General features: G+C 37.7%; 1 protein-coding gene across 9 annotated transcripts in view; it reads right to left on the bottom strand.

Moving 5' to 3' along the window:
- Positions 1–14,099, bottom strand: part of PPFIA2 (PTPRF interacting protein alpha 2) — a 655,361-nt gene that overhangs the window by 111,656 nt on the left and 529,606 nt on the right. For 5 of the 9 annotated variants that reach the window (XM_050934433.1, XM_050934424.1, XM_050934413.1 and 2 more), the window contains 5 exons: positions 12,741–12,887; positions 9,742–9,876; positions 2,807–2,893; positions 2,303–2,386; positions 1,777–1,908 (listed from right to left, as the gene is read on the bottom strand). In XM_050934433.1, the coding sequence (XP_050790390.1) occupies positions 1,777–1,908; positions 2,303–2,386; positions 2,807–2,893; positions 9,742–9,876; positions 12,741–12,887 (585 nt within the window). The remainder of the gene's footprint in view (positions 1–1,776; positions 1,909–2,302; positions 2,387–2,806; positions 2,894–9,741; positions 9,877–12,740; positions 12,888–14,099) is intronic. The other 4 variants (XM_050934482.1, XM_050934451.1, XM_050934442.1 and 1 more) reach the window with 1 other exon arrangement.

A 14,099-nucleotide genomic window follows, 5' to 3' on the forward strand; every position in this document is an offset into this window, starting at 1 on the left:
AAAGACATTTGAAATGTACATTAAACAGGAGGAAACATCCAGTACCAGAAGCTGCCATCTGATCAAGTTAACTAAACTAAATGAATTGATCCACCTTGTTCTCCACAGAATTTTCAATATGAATCTGTTTTGGAATGCGTAGAGGTCAGATCAAGAACCCTATAAACAATCCAAATATTTTCTTTCAAAGACAGAAGACACTTCTCTAATATCTTAATCTGAAATTTTCCACACTCTTTTCCCCACAGGTTCTCTCTGTGACAGCATACTCTCTACTTTCTACAGTATTCTGCCTCAGGAGCAGCAAAATCTACAGCAGTACATGCAGGGCTGGCGCTCCCATTTAGGCGACCTAGGCGGTTGCCTAGGTCACCAGGATTTGGGAGGGCGGCATTTTGCTGACCTCGGCGGCAATTCGGTGGCGGGGGGTCCTTCCGCGCTCTGGGTCGTCGTCAGCAATTCTGCGGCAGGTCCTTCACTTGCTCCGGGACCCGCCGCCAAAGTGCCCCGAAGACCGGGAGCGCGGAAGGACCCCCACCTAGGGTGCCAAAAACCCTAGCGCTGTTCCTGTGTACATGTCACCTTGGAGAAGTTTGGCTGGAGGTGCATTTGAATGAGGATTTCAGAGGAACAGATCATTTTCTTTGACGACTGAAGGAGACTTTAGTGAGCTTTCTACCACTCAAAGGAATCTGATTTTTAGAGTGAAATTCATCATGGTGTTTAGGGCCAGAACAACTTTTCACAATATAAGCCCCATTGTCACATTCTGGGGTGGAAGGGATGGGGAACCAGAAACCAGCATATCAATGATGCAGGGGGGCTTGGGACTGTAGAAAGAGTCCCTGAGCCAGTACCTTTGTGTGGGTGAAATACATTTCAGTCTTCGTGTATGTATGAAGAAGAGTGGAATTGGAATGGCTAAAGTGGAAATACTCAAATTCAGAGGGCCAAACATGAATTTGCTCCCCAATAATCCCAGGAAACATCTCAAGGATGCGTTCAGAGCCAAGCAATAGGTAAGACAGGAGCAAATGGAGAATGTTTCTGAATGTCCGTGTCACAAATCCTCAAACTGAGTCTATAATATCATCACTTTAATCATCTTCCAGCCTTCCCTCCTCAAGCAAGTGTTAAACACACCTCTTTTTTAATTCTCTTTAAGATAACAAAGGGATTAGTGAATCCACTGAAGAACAACTTCCATAATTTATTCTTTCTCTGGTCACTGACTTACCTATATATATATCTCACTCCTACCCTGAACGAAACCTTTATCTGGGAATAAAAGAGCACATAACTGTTATGTAAACTTTTAACTATACAGAAGAGGCAGGATGCAATTCAGGAATGAGAACAGATCTGGGACTTGGGAACTCCTGAATTTTAACCCTGGTTCTGCCACTGCCTCATGTTGTGGCTGTGGGCAAGCTTGGGTAAGCTCTCCACCTCTGGTTCTCCTTCCCCATCAGTAAAAATGGAGATAATAATATCCACCTCACAATGGCATTTGAAGAGTTCTTTCATGAAAGTATGTACCTTGATCTGAAGATCTAAAAGCTCTATAAGTTGTATATTATCCACAGTATTATAAAAACTCTACCAGAATATGAATATCTGATATTTTGCTTGATTCTAAAAATTTGATTAGATTTGTAGCTACTAGGTTCACATTTGCCTGTGCATCATAAAGTCAGCATCACATTTATATCCAGTTAAAATATATACAGTAGTAACTTTATTCAATTTAAGTTTATTCTGCCCTTTGCACTTTACCTTTTCCTCAAGTGCTGCCATTCTCTCTTTTAAGTGTAGCTGCAGGCGCTCATTGGATTCTGTCAAAAGTCTGTCTACAGTATCTGATAATCTTTTGTTGTGCTCCTCATTCATTTTCTCTCTTTGTCTTGCCTTCAGTACAGAACAAAGGAAACACAAGGATAAGTTTCCAAGTTAATTAATGCCCTATTAAAATACGTAGATTTTATGGTCATTGAAAATATTTTCATTAAAATATCCAGCAACAGATATTGTAGTTTAAGTTCATCTATTGATCACTACACATTAACTCCTGAGCAAGGTATATTAGAAACTTCTGTATCAGAAGACTGTTTACAGCCAACTAAAACTAGATTTAAATCAATTGACTAAGTTGATGAAAAAATGCAGCACAGATTCTGCTCTCAGACTCACAAAAGCAGTATTCTACAATTAATGGAGTTGTAGGCATGTAAATGAGGGCAGAATTTGGCCCTATGTTGTTAAATTATAAGCACAAAAAATAAATGGTCTGCAATACACATACTCTTTGAAGTTCCTGATTCTTTTCTTCAAGCTGAGCTTCCAAGTGTCTCATACGTTCTTCAATGTTACCATGTCTTTCTTCTGCCTGTAAAAAAAATAGGAAGACTCGGTCTGAAATTTAAATTGCTTTGCAAATCTTTATGTCAGCAAAGTTTAAACAAAATATAAAGCAAGCTACTACTAACTGCAAACTTAGTTTTCAAAAAATAAACTTTATTTAAACAGGCAGCTGAACAGCATTGCTTGAAATGTGTCAGCTACAAAGGCCTGTTACATCCAAGCATCAGCAAAATATTGGAGTTATTTATGAGCAATGAAATCAGCCAAATGTAACATGCAGACTGTGCATGGTTTGAACACAAACCTGCCATCGTAAAATTGTAAGCTCCTGAAGCACTAAACTGCACGATGGTTGATTATCAATAAAAAAATAATTAAAAAAATAAATGAAAACAAATCAGATGGATTCTATTTAGCAATAGAAAGTAAAGTCCAGTAGGACTACCTTCCTACGTATGGAGATCATTTCTTGTAGCTTAGCTTCCATAACATATTGATAATCATCAGATGAGGTAGAAGAGGTTGGATCAGACTAACAAGTTAAGGAAAAGGAGAAGGACAAAATTGAAAAATCAGAACTAAAGACACTGACACTGAAAAGAACACAGCACAGAATGCTTAAATGAAAAGTGTGACTGAAAATTTAATACTTTGACTGAATTTTATGTGGAATAAACTACACTGATAGTTGGTGGATGTGATGCAGTTGATGTGGATCAACTAAAAATAATGGAATGCTAAAAAAGCTATCAACCTAGATATGGAAGTTCAAGGTTAGTGACGGCTGGCTGATGAAAGGTTACTACAGAATGAAATCAAAGCAACTCTGGTTAATACGGTCTAATGTAGTAGTTGGAATTATGGTGAACTAAACACCAGAATATGATGTTGAGGGGCCAATGTCAGAAAGTTCTTCAGGATTCTTGCTACCACTTCATAGGAATGAAAACAATGCACATATGTTGGAGAATGTACTAAATTAATAGATTAGTCATTTATACTAACTGTGCAATATAATGCTAGATTCCCTCATTACTGCAAATACGAAGAATTAACCATATAAAATAAGGCTTAAGTTTTAGGATTCTACTTTAGAATAGATCAAGTAACCCCTTTCTATTCTAGTAAAACAATATAGTTCCCAAACTTTTCAAAGATGATCCCTTTGCAAGATCAGGATCATAACTAAGAGAAGAACCTATAAACAAAAATGCATTAATTTGATAAAAAGTAATTTAAAACAGTATAGGTACTGAATATGAAATATCGCAGTCCATCCAAAGATTCAACGCTTTTCTGAAAGAACCCAGCTGAATAAGTCATTTGTTCTAAAATATGGGTCTGCATGTTCCCTCTTACCAAGGAAGTCTACACTAACAGTGTAAAATTAAATGTTATGTTGTTGGTATGGAAACAAGAGAGATGCATAAGGAGCACAGCTAGCATGGTGCTACCAATGCCTTTCTTTGTGAGCTCCTGATTGCCGAATGCTCAAGAGGTGATCTCTTGGTCACCAGATGAGCAAACTCTCAACGCATCTAACATTATTAATAAAGTAATCCTTCATTAGTGAGACTGTCATCGACAAATGACTTACCAAAATTACAGTTAGGTATATTCATCAAAGCAATTACCATTGGTACACAATAATTTAAAATCACTTCAATGGTATTACCAGAACTAAAGAGTCATTGACACAAAATTAGACTGATGGACAATTTTATAAACATAAACTGCAACTGTCAGTATGGATTCATTCCTATTACGAACAGTATGACTATACACATACACTGATATATGAAGTTTTAAACCTAACCACTGGGTTTTTTAAATACAATGTTATTTAGTTGACATCATTTTCAACTGTATTTATAAAGTTTATTCACTTGTAAAATGTAAAGGGTAAACATAAATGTCCTGGATAATTCTTTGATTAATTTAGCCTCTTTTTCTCATTGTAGATTATCTGCAAGCAGATTGTGATTTATTTGGATCAGTCATTATTTGAAACTATTCTATTTTTATTTATTACTATACGGACCAATCACAATCAGTTCAACATTGAATATTCAATGTTATAAATTTGAGCTTTATAAGTTAGTTGTATTTCATCACATAAGTCATATGGTATAGTTTCTCTTCCCTTATTAGATGAATATGACTCCTAAAATCCGTAATAGGACTGGAAAAAAGTTCTCAGAGTTCTGAATCACTGATCAAGAGGTAGCAGAAACATAGGATTAGGGAAATCATAGATTATTTTAAACCTTTTACTTTCAGGGTCACAGAGAACTTGCTGGAAGCATCATTCCTAGAAAATTAAGCTACTCTGAGGTTTAATGGTTGAGTGCAAAGTTAAATTTAATTTATTCTCAACACTTTTACTTGCAAGATCCTTATATGTTCAAACACATTACTTCTAGCTTTGAAGAGCACCTCACTCAAAACTTCTGATAAGTAGTTTTGCCTTGTATAGCATACTCTGATAAAGAAGTCTGGGCAGCTGTTTCATTCAAATGTGCTGCTCACATCTATATTTCAAATTGTAGGAAGAATTTTCATTCAAAATTATACAACTGATAATTCTTTAACTACGTGATTTGTCTGAGGCACCAATAAAACAAACAGGGTAGAATACCAAAGTATTTGTTGTTATAGGAAAAACTCTATTAATATTTCTGACCAAAATGCACACAGCCTCTTTATAAGTCTCTGATTATCCAGTTCCTATGATGATCATCATGCATGTTAGAATCCACACCGCTCATTCAGCAAGGTACTTAAGCATAGGTGTAAGCAGACATTTATTTCAGTGAGATTACTCATATGCTTAAAGTTATATACTTGCTTAAATAACCTGAGCCCCTGTCATCAAGGTATCTGATACTATATTTTCTATTATAAAAGGCAATGAGCCTGATTTTCATTTACACCAAAGCCTCTTTACACTGTTCTAGTAGTCTAAAGTGAACACAATTTAATGTAAATGAGAATAAAGACCAATGTCATAGTTCCAAAAATATATTTTTTTTTAACGTTCAAGCATATTGGTTCTCTTTCAACTTCCTTTTGGCTCCTTTTGTTCCTAAAATTTTGCTCCTTATTTCCCTAAGAGGAAGCAAATTATATTCTATTTGGGACATTGGAAACTAACTGCAGTTGCTGATCCGGTTAATGCAGAGGCAGAATTGTGTACTGTGTACATTGTTTATTTGCAGATCTATAATTCAACTAAGTACACTTAAAGCTCTAGTGATATTGCAAAAAATGACTTTGGTCCAACTGAGATTTAAACATGCTTTAAAAGTGAGATTTTAATATTTAAAAGTGCATCGGAAAACATACTAGCAGCCAAAGGAATTACACTAATTTTTTGGCTACTATTTTGTACTGACTTTGCTCAAATATGACATCATAATCAAAGGTCAAACCTTTAAAGCTTTCTCAAGGTAGCACGTAAAAAATGTTGATCACAATAATGTGGTTGAATTTTGAACATCACATGCATGTTCCATAGTTGATCATGATTTAAGTCCTTATATCAACGGTGGCTACATTTAAAAAGAATGTTTTATGAATAGTGTTGAATAGCTCATGAAATTTCAGCATTCACCATAAAACCACCTAAGCTCCTGCACCTCTCTCTCTTCACAGAGGATCTTGTCAAGTTCTTCAAAAATAAAGTTGATTACATCTAACCTGATCTCTCCTTCTTCCTCCACCTTAGCTCTTTCCCCTTCTCTCTTGTCCCAAAGACTGATATTTCTCTTGTACTCTAAACCATCCCCTTGCCTCAGTGATCTCTCTCCTCCTGCCTCCCTTGTCCTCTCCCTCATATTTCTCCTCAACCTTTCACTCTCTTCTTAATACATACTAATTTATCACATCCATTAAAAACTTTGCTCTCACCTGTCCCTGTAACTTTCACTTTATTTTTCTTCACCTCTAAATTCATGGAATATGCTGTTTTCAACTGCTGCCTCAATACAATATATTACCACCTGATGTGGCTGAATGGAAGAAGGGGAATGATGACTATCCCAGATTGGATTGAGACTGGGACCCCCAGACTGCTCCCTGAAAATACCAGAGGGGGAAACGTATCTGACAGACTACTCCCTTGAAGATGCTGAATTCCAGTCAGACTGCCTCACCTCCAAAAAATAAATATCATGAATGGGGAAGAAGGGGTCATGTTGGAGGGGAGGATCATGGAGTCTTCTATAAAGATTTGTACAGATATTCACAGAGACTAAAGCTTTGCCTTCACTGCAGATTTAACTTGATCTATCATAGATTTTCCCCATAGGGCAGATCCTGAAGCAGTTGTTAACACATGTTGCTACCTCGAGGTAACTGCAGTGAAAACAGGAAATCACAACAACTGAGATATGATGGTCCTCCAATCCATCCCAGAAGTCCCAGTGGCCAGGAGCAGATTTACCATGAAACAAACCATGTGGTGGCATGGGGTCCCCAATGACAGGGGGTCCCCCAAAATGCAGGACAAATCTCATCTGACAACTTGCCCTCGAGTCCTGGCCGGCAGCGTAGATGGACTCAGGCAGGCTGCCTGCATGCCGTGGCCGGTGGCCCTACACTACTCCCAGAAGCAGCCTCTCCCCCCAAAGGGTTCACTGAGACATGCCAGCAGCAGGGCTAAGGCCCCCTGCCCACTCTACCTCTCTCCTCCGTGCCGCTCCTGGAAGCAGCCGGCATGTCCCTGCAGCCCGTGTGCGTGTGTGAGTGACTCTGTGCACTGCCCTCGCCCTGAGCGCCGACTCTGCAGCTCCCATTGGCCAGGAACCGCGGCCAATGGGAACTGTGGGGGCAGTGGTACGCAGACACCCCCTGATCCCCCCCCACCTAGGAGCTGCTGCCAGAAGGGTGTGTGTGTCAGTCGCTTTGGGAGCCATGCCTCACAAGGTAAGTGCCACCCTCCTGCCCCCTCCCACACCTCAACCCCCTGTCCTAGCCCAGAGCCAGCACCCAAATTTCCTCCCAAAGCCCGACTCCTCATCCATCTTGCAGCCAAACCTCCTGCCCCACCCAGAGCCTGCACCCAGCATCCAAACTCCCTCCCAATGCCCGACCCTCACACCCCCTCCTGCACCCCTACCCTCTTCCCCAATCAAGGTACCTCACTTTATTTTCATTTACTTTCCATTACTTATAATATAGGAGGAGGATGAAGAAAAAAAGAATAAAAAATAGTGGGAAGATAAAAGAGAGTGTTTTTTTTTCTTGGCTGGATCCTCACGGGAGTGGGGTGGGGTGCAAAAATGAAGCTGAGCACAGGGCCCCACTAACTCTAAACTCGCTACTGCCCTGGGCACCTATTCCTGTGTTCTTTTGATATCTGTCTGTATTCTGACTCCTGACCTGTAAAAGTGGACTATCAATCTGCCTTTGCTCAGCATCCTACTTGCAGTTTACCTGCCTGCAATTTCTCCAAGTTCACGCATTGCCAGTGTTTGATACAATAGAATGATGGCCACTATCAAGCACCTGGAACAGTGAAACTCTTATATAGATTACTTAGTCCAATTGACTTTGTAGTTTCTCTCTAGACAAAAACTTGGATGAAGGCCATTTTGGATGAAATATCCATTCTGTCCACAGTTCTCTAATCACATAAAATAAAAGACTGTGAAAAAGGCACACGGAAATGTATGTCTTAGTATGTTTATGATCAGAATGATGACTATATTGCACTGAAATATACTGAGTATCCTGCATGACTGAGATGAGACATTCTTCTCACAATATTAAGTGTTAGTGTTTGTTCAAGAAAAAAAATGGTGTCAACAAAAGACATGCTTGAGGTTGAAGAAAAAATACTGGTGCATAAAATATTGGAGAATTTATAAAAGAAAACTTCATCTTAAATATAAAGCAATATTCTGCTAAGGGCATTAAAATGTCAGGTCATCTGCTGAATAAATCACAGATGGACAACTTAAAGCTGACAAGGGATGCCTCATGCATGTGCACCATGGTTTTTACAAAATACTGTAATATTTGTTTGTCATTTCACGCAGCTTCCTTTTTGTTGAATCTTCTTTTTTCCAGAATTTTCAGTTCCCTTTCAGATTCCCCACCCATATACCTAAAGTGGACAGCATAAAATCTTGATTACTGAATACTGATTTTGTCTTAATGAGATAAAAGAAATTATATTCTATTTCCTTCTTGACTAAATTTCACAGAGGTCCTATAGCTAATCCTATAAGCCATCCTGGCACTGAAGACCTGATAAAAAGGGACAAATACAAAGTTTTGTGTTATTCTGCTAAAATATGAGGAGTACCTGTGGCACCTTAGAGATTAACAAATTTATTTGGGCATAAGCTTTTGTGGGCTAAAACCTACTTCACTCTGAAACCTGTTAAAAAATGAAAATTAGTTGCCAAATAAAATTAATACAATCTTCTGTAGTGATAGAGAAAAGAAAATTCAAATAAATCATAATGATGTGTAGCATACTGTGCTGTATGGAGTTTTTCATTTTCTTCCGACTATAAATGTGAAGGATTAAATATTTTATGAGAATTACGTGTCCTAATGAAGTTGAAAATACTTTGAACTACACTACAGCATTAACTGCATGCACATCTGAAAAATTTGGTAGAGAGCAATACATGAATTTTGCATAATTGAAAACGAACTTTTGTCTTATTGTTTTTATGGAAGAAAGCTGTTGTACAATAAATTGTTAACAGAGAAACCAGACTGTCTTCGGTCCCTTTAGGGCTTTACATTTTTCCTTGTGATTTATCAATTGTAGTTGATTACCTGCTACAAAGAATCAATTAAAAAATAATATTCAGGATGGCTTTGTTTCTGTCACACACAACTCATCCTAAATGCCAGTAAGAAAAAATGTATAATTTTGTGTCATTTACTGTGGTAAAAATGATAATTGTGTCTCTCCTAATTAATGTGGTATAAAAACATTATGGAAAAATGATTAAACAGCTTGATTTTTTTTGGTTAAAAGAGAAATGTTTCCATATTTAAAAGCTAAATGGGATTATGATTTTTTTTGGAAATCCATGACATCTTTTTAAATATAATGTAAACTAAAGTAAGAGTAGTTACTGCACCTGCCAATAAAGACTGTGAGAAATACAGTCAAGGCATGTGGTATATCAAGTTATAACAATGGCATTAATAAAGCCAGGATAATACTACTTATGTTACATAGCAGTAATTAACATTTGCTTACAGTGTGTCTACACAGCATATTTTCCCCCCATTTCTTATGAGGTTGAAATGAAGTCCTTTTTTGTTATGGTTGTTGTAGGGAGGAATAAAGAATGTATTAAACCAAAGTTAAACCAAACATTTCTGGAATGAACCTATTTCTCAGAGCAGTACCTTAGTCAGTGCGGCAATTCTCTGAGCTAGTTCAGCCTCCACTTCAGGCAAGGTCTCAGCCTTCCGCATTGTCTGTTGCAGCTTCTGTTCAGCGAGCTCAAGACGTTCTTGCAGCTGTCTGTTTTTTTCCTCCATCTGAAACCCAGAGACGAAAACAGAAAATATAAAAAGGCAGAATTAAGAAATGGCTGCAATTCTTGGGAGACTTTCTGAGACAGGCACTCCAAGTGCGTTCAGATACAGATACTCTCCAGCTTGCAAGAGAGTTTATTATGGGCTTGTGAAAAGGAGTCATCCAAGTATGGAACTGTGCAGGCCTTTTACGCTATGACTGATATGAGAACTAAGGATTTCATATCAAGGCCAAGTAAAGAAGTTGAAATCTGTAAAGTAAGAAGATGAATAAACATTCTTTTCCCTCTAATCTGTGTGCTATTAGTGCCAGCCAAGGAAAAAAGCGTTTGTGCCAGTAAAATCAGAGTTTTAAAAGCCACGGACACAAACATCAACTCATTTACTGCAAAACCGAGAGCATAAGAGACTGGGAAGAAGTACACGTTTTAAAAGGATACATTTGCTAAAAAATTGTTGGAAATAATTGATGCCAATAACATACCACTAGTATGATGGTGAAATCAGCCCTGGTTACACATCCAAGGACATCCATTATCAGTTCCTGTCAGCTATTTGCTTACTGCTGCACAGTTAATTTTTTGTTGTGAATTTACAGTAAAATCTTGTTTTATGTAAATAGAATTACTGAAACTTTGATAATCATTGAAAGAGAAGGGGGAAAAAAAGGGTGGGCCTTTAAGTTTTCTTTTGATAAGTAGGATGTTTTCTGCCCCATGAGACATCCAAAATGAATATGATTTCACTTAGCATTAATTGTCCCCTTCCAATGAATTTAGGGTGGGACTAACAAGAGCATGTGGTAAATACTGTTATCTTTTATACTGGTATTTTAATCCTTTGACAGGGTAATAAGGTTTAAAATGTATTTTGTTGATGTTGCAATGCTGCAAATGTATTCTAAGTCTGCTTTTATGTAGCACAGTTATCAGTACTTACTATTCTCTGTAGGCAATTTATGCATATTGTAAAACTACTTAAATTGCTAATAAAAAACTAACAGCTGATATAGGTATTTTGCTCTTTCATCTATTGTTCTTACAGTTAAAGGGGAAAATTAATAACAGCCTTCAAGCAACTTTCAAAATAGAATCTAAAAAGTTTGGGTTTTGATCCTTTCATTCTCATTAATGAACATAAATATTTTTATTTTAATGGGGTTTCACTCCATTAGAGGACAAATTAGTTATCAAGGTGTTCTCAAATTGCCTTATAATGGGGGGAGCTCTTTTTTTTTCTTTTGCATTATATACTGTTTACAGATAAGACATTTGAAAAACTAAAGAATAAACCTTTGTTGTCTATTGAGGGAAAGAAAGAAACTCACTTCTCCAAAATTTAAGCAATATACATAGTTCTGCATTTTACAGTTTTCTATCCATATTGTAATTCTTACCTTAAACTATAAGCAATGTTCTCCATTCACCTGATCCATTGGTCAGACAAAGAACTTGATTCTCTGTTGCCCTATGGCCCCTTTATTGCACTACGGCTATGTAAATGGGCCTTAAAGGTAGCACATCTCTCTTGTTCCTCATTTCCCACCCTAGCATGGCTAGTGGAATGGTTCTAAGCCAGCCACCATTACAGAGTCTGAAGTGCTGGGAATTCCCAGGAGGACAGAGCTTCACTGCACCCACCGACTGTAATCTGTCGAAGCATATGTAAGAGAATTCCGAGGTTGCTCTAATTTTTACCGGAAGGCAATGCCATCTTTGCCTCCCTTCCACCCTTTCCCTGACAGCCCTATGCAGTGTACATTTCAGCCACAAAGGAGAATCAGACCCAAAGTTTTTGTTGTTTCAAAACTTAATCACAAATGACCTAGCTGGAACATAAATAGGTTTTATTCTGTCAAACTCAAATCACTTTGTAGTAGAATACAACCAGAAGCAATTTGAGGGTTCTGGCACTCAAAAGTTCTTGTGCTCTCTCTCCTGTATAGCACCTGATAACAACAAATATTGATATATAATAATTAATAATGCCTCGCAGCATCCCTTTGAGGCAGCTACACAAATTTTACAGAAATTTAAATCCTGTGCCTATGAGGTTAAGACCAACTAACTCAAGATTGTACTGAGCCAGCAAAAGAATCAGGAATAGAACCTGTAAGTTTTGACTCCCATTCTCCTCACTGAACTACTAGAATACCTCTCTTGCTATAAGATAAACAAACCCTAAGGATTCTAAAAGCTTTTTTTAGCTCTAGAATCCATTAGTTTGAATAAGTTCTAAATGATGGGCTCTGGAGTCTCCTATTTCAACTTTGGACTTCAGGTTTTGCATCACAGAAAAAAATATGACATGAAAGAAAACTGTCCCATCCTTATAAACCTTTTTAAAATGAAGATACATGGATGACACAATTACTTGTGTAATCCATGCATTATTAAAATATTTTCACTTATTAAAACTCATTTTCTGCAAATGACCAGTATTTGGTGGAATAATCTTTCTTTTAAAATATATAATTTTTATTCACATTTGTGTGACCAATGATATCCAAGTAAACATGGTGCACAGATTGACCACTGTTTGCTTAGCTTATGTGATCTGATGCACACTGGTGCAGGACACCACGGGGATACATAACTCAGCACAGATACCTCACAGAGCTGAGTGGACAAATTGGTTTTGCTATTTATGATTATGGTAGCTAATGTGAAAACCTTATAGACTTTGACCTGCCTGATTTTCTTTAAGGCAATTTGGTCCACGCTCTGTTATGGTTGATTCAGAATGAGAAACTTGGCCTACTTTAATAGAAACCTCCTATCACAACCTCAGGACTCATGTTTTTGTTTGTTTAGTGTTAACTTTAATTCTGCATGAAGAGAGCTGCTCCAGGGATGTAGATACTGAACCTGACGCAGGATGGCCTCCTTATTTGCCAGTTCATTTTCCAGTTTATCATTCATGTCATGTATGGAAGTGGATTCCCTCTGTGCACTGAGGTAACGCTTCTCAAGGGTAGTGATTCTTTCTTCCATATCTTCTTTCTGTGCCATAGCCTAAAATAAAGAAACATGTATTTCAAATGTCATTTAGTTGAGATGTCAGCTTAATTTTCATGTTAACAGTAGACAGAGCTGCAAAAATAATATGCAGAGGAAGTGATTTTCCTATTTTCTGTAGGGAGCATTTTTCCCCCTTTGGATTAATACGTCTTCATATAAATAAACCACCTACAAATGCCTATAGCAGAATTTAATGCCATCCACTAACATATATAAATATATAGTTCAGAACAACATTCAGGGGAAACTGAAGATTTCTCAACTTCTCTGTTTTTTCCTAGTGATCTGCATTTTTGTATGTATGATACGTATAACAAAGAACCCAACATTAACTTGCTTATTTTTAAATAAGAGTAGACATGAATATAAAGGAAGAGAATCTACTTCATATATCAAAATTGAACATCACCATAGCAGTACTATACAAGTTATATGCCACTGATCAAGAAAGCTGATGTGCTTTAATATACTATAAATCTATTACAAGAGGAGGTGATAAAGGCCAATACCGAAATCCACAGCACCAGGGTCCAGAATTGACTAACTTGACTCACTGTAGAGCCAAACCCTTACCTATTGTGAGTACTTAGTGCCATCAGTCAAACCTTACTCTTTAATTTGCCAGGAAGACAGTATGTGTGGGAGGTCATATACACAAGGGCTGCATGAACCCTACAGAATCAGTAGAGATATTGTTTGCAGATGGAGTCCTGCAGCTTAAGTTCATAAAGGATGGTATGGAGCTAATCTCTGCATATTTACGTGAAGGTTTGAGTTCAATTAACTCAAATCTCCAAATGGAACTCCAATTCTTCTGCAGCCAAGCTCTTTCTATCATGAGACACGTCTACCATAGGCTTGTCTCCTTTCTGATGTATACAGAGAAAGGGAAGATACTATCCCAGTGCCCCTCCCACCTGCAGAAGGTGCCAGGAGCCATGACTCCAACAATTTCCTTGGGGGACACTCCTAAAAAAGTCTTCTGAGAGACAAGCTGCAGCACACACATAGCAAACAACTACAATTATTGAAAAACAAAAAAAGAGGTGCGATTGAGCATGAGGAGTGAGAAACATGCCACAAACCCTAACATACAGTTACAAGAAAAACTCAGGAGCTGTGCAGCTATTATTCTGTAACCACAGTGATTAAGGTAGACTCATCCCCTGTACTCAGTAAAGCCAATGACTGGGAGCAGAAACAGGA

The sequence above is a fragment of the Gopherus flavomarginatus genome, chromosome 1 (genome assembly GCF_025201925.1).
Source record: "Gopherus flavomarginatus isolate rGopFla2 chromosome 1, rGopFla2.mat.asm, whole genome shotgun sequence".
NCBI classification, from domain to species: Eukaryota; Metazoa; Chordata; order Testudines; family Testudinidae; genus Gopherus; species Gopherus flavomarginatus.